We start from the raw sequence: 1,082 nt of genomic DNA, 5'->3' as shown, positions 1-1,082 counted from the left end.
AGGTGAAGTCCAGCTACCCACACTGTCTGATGATCTCCATGCACATCAGGATGGCGTCCTCCTTCTCCCCTCGGGCGTAGCGGATGTTGGCCTCTCCCATCAGGCCCCTGAGCGCCTGAGGCAGCTTGCTGCCATGACGACGACCCTGGACAGAAGTGCAGTTGGAAGAAGTAACTACGGCACCCAAAAGGGGGCGGGGTGACCTCTGTTCTCTTCCTCACCTTCATGGACTTCCTGTTTTCTCGGTTGAGCTCCTGCTCCAGCTTGAAGACGTCTCCCACCGTCATATCTTCCTCCTCTTCATCCAGGCTGCTCAACAAGCTCCTTTTCCCTCCTCGCTTCGGCCTCCTTTTCCTCCCCTTGGTCGTCTCCTTCGCCGCCGCTTCCTCCTCCACTCTGTAATCCTGATCGCCTTCGTCGTCCACGTAGCTCAAGCTGTCCTCCTCTTCGTCAGAGGAAGGCGCTGCTGCTGCCTCCCCCAGGATGGAAGCGAAGGCCTGCTGGACCACCGGGCTGACCCCGTCCTCTGAGGACAGACGACTCGTTAAAAAAGAGCTCAAAGGTCACAGAAAAGAGGCCTCAGCCAGGTTTCTGTTAAACCTCCATCCAGTGAGACAGGAAATGAATTTAACGAGCCCGAATCCTTAAAGACCTTCAGATAATTTAGACGCTAATGAAGGACAGCGGCTCTAGAGGACCGACTTAGTTCAGATCCTGATTTTCAAGGTTTGGTATTAATTCTTTCGTAACTGATTTACACAAATACGCAATTCTGCAACATATCAATACTAATATTATATTAATATTAGCACTGCAACAATCGGATTAATCGATTATTGAAATAATTTTGTGATTGATTAATTGTTAACTGCAGTACATTGACTCTAATAGATGCCTTTACCAGATAGAGCGACAAACTCAGAGCAGGAATTAGATCAAAAATGTAAAAAAAAACAGGTTTTTCCATTTAAGATAAAAACAATGTTTTGGTCCATCAATATGCTCTATCCAGAACTCCGCAAGTTGAAAAGTTATAGTTTCACCAGGTTCAATTTCGTCAAACTTCTTTATTAAGGAACCTT

General features: G+C 47.0%; 1 protein-coding gene across 1 annotated transcript in view; it reads right to left on the bottom strand.

Moving 5' to 3' along the window:
- The window catches only part of gtf3c3 (general transcription factor IIIC subunit 3), a 15,472-nt gene that overhangs the window by 10,732 nt on the left and 3,658 nt on the right, over positions 1 to 1,082 (bottom strand). Inside the window, exons 3-4 of the mRNA XM_015402944.1 lie at positions 222 to 526; positions 22 to 145 (exon numbers count right to left, since the gene is read on the bottom strand). Coding sequence (XP_015258430.1) covers positions 22 to 145; positions 222 to 526 — 429 coding nt within the window. The remainder of the gene's footprint in view (positions 1 to 21; positions 146 to 221; positions 527 to 1,082) is intronic.

This window comes from Cyprinodon variegatus, unplaced genomic scaffold (genome assembly GCF_000732505.1).
Source record: "Cyprinodon variegatus isolate N-32 unplaced genomic scaffold, C_variegatus-1.0 Scaffold1416, whole genome shotgun sequence".
In the NCBI taxonomy this organism is placed as follows: domain Eukaryota; kingdom Metazoa; phylum Chordata; class Actinopteri; order Cyprinodontiformes; family Cyprinodontidae; genus Cyprinodon; species Cyprinodon variegatus.
Note: the sequence above shows the minus strand (reverse complement) of the source record. Positions and strands in the feature narration are given on the sequence as shown.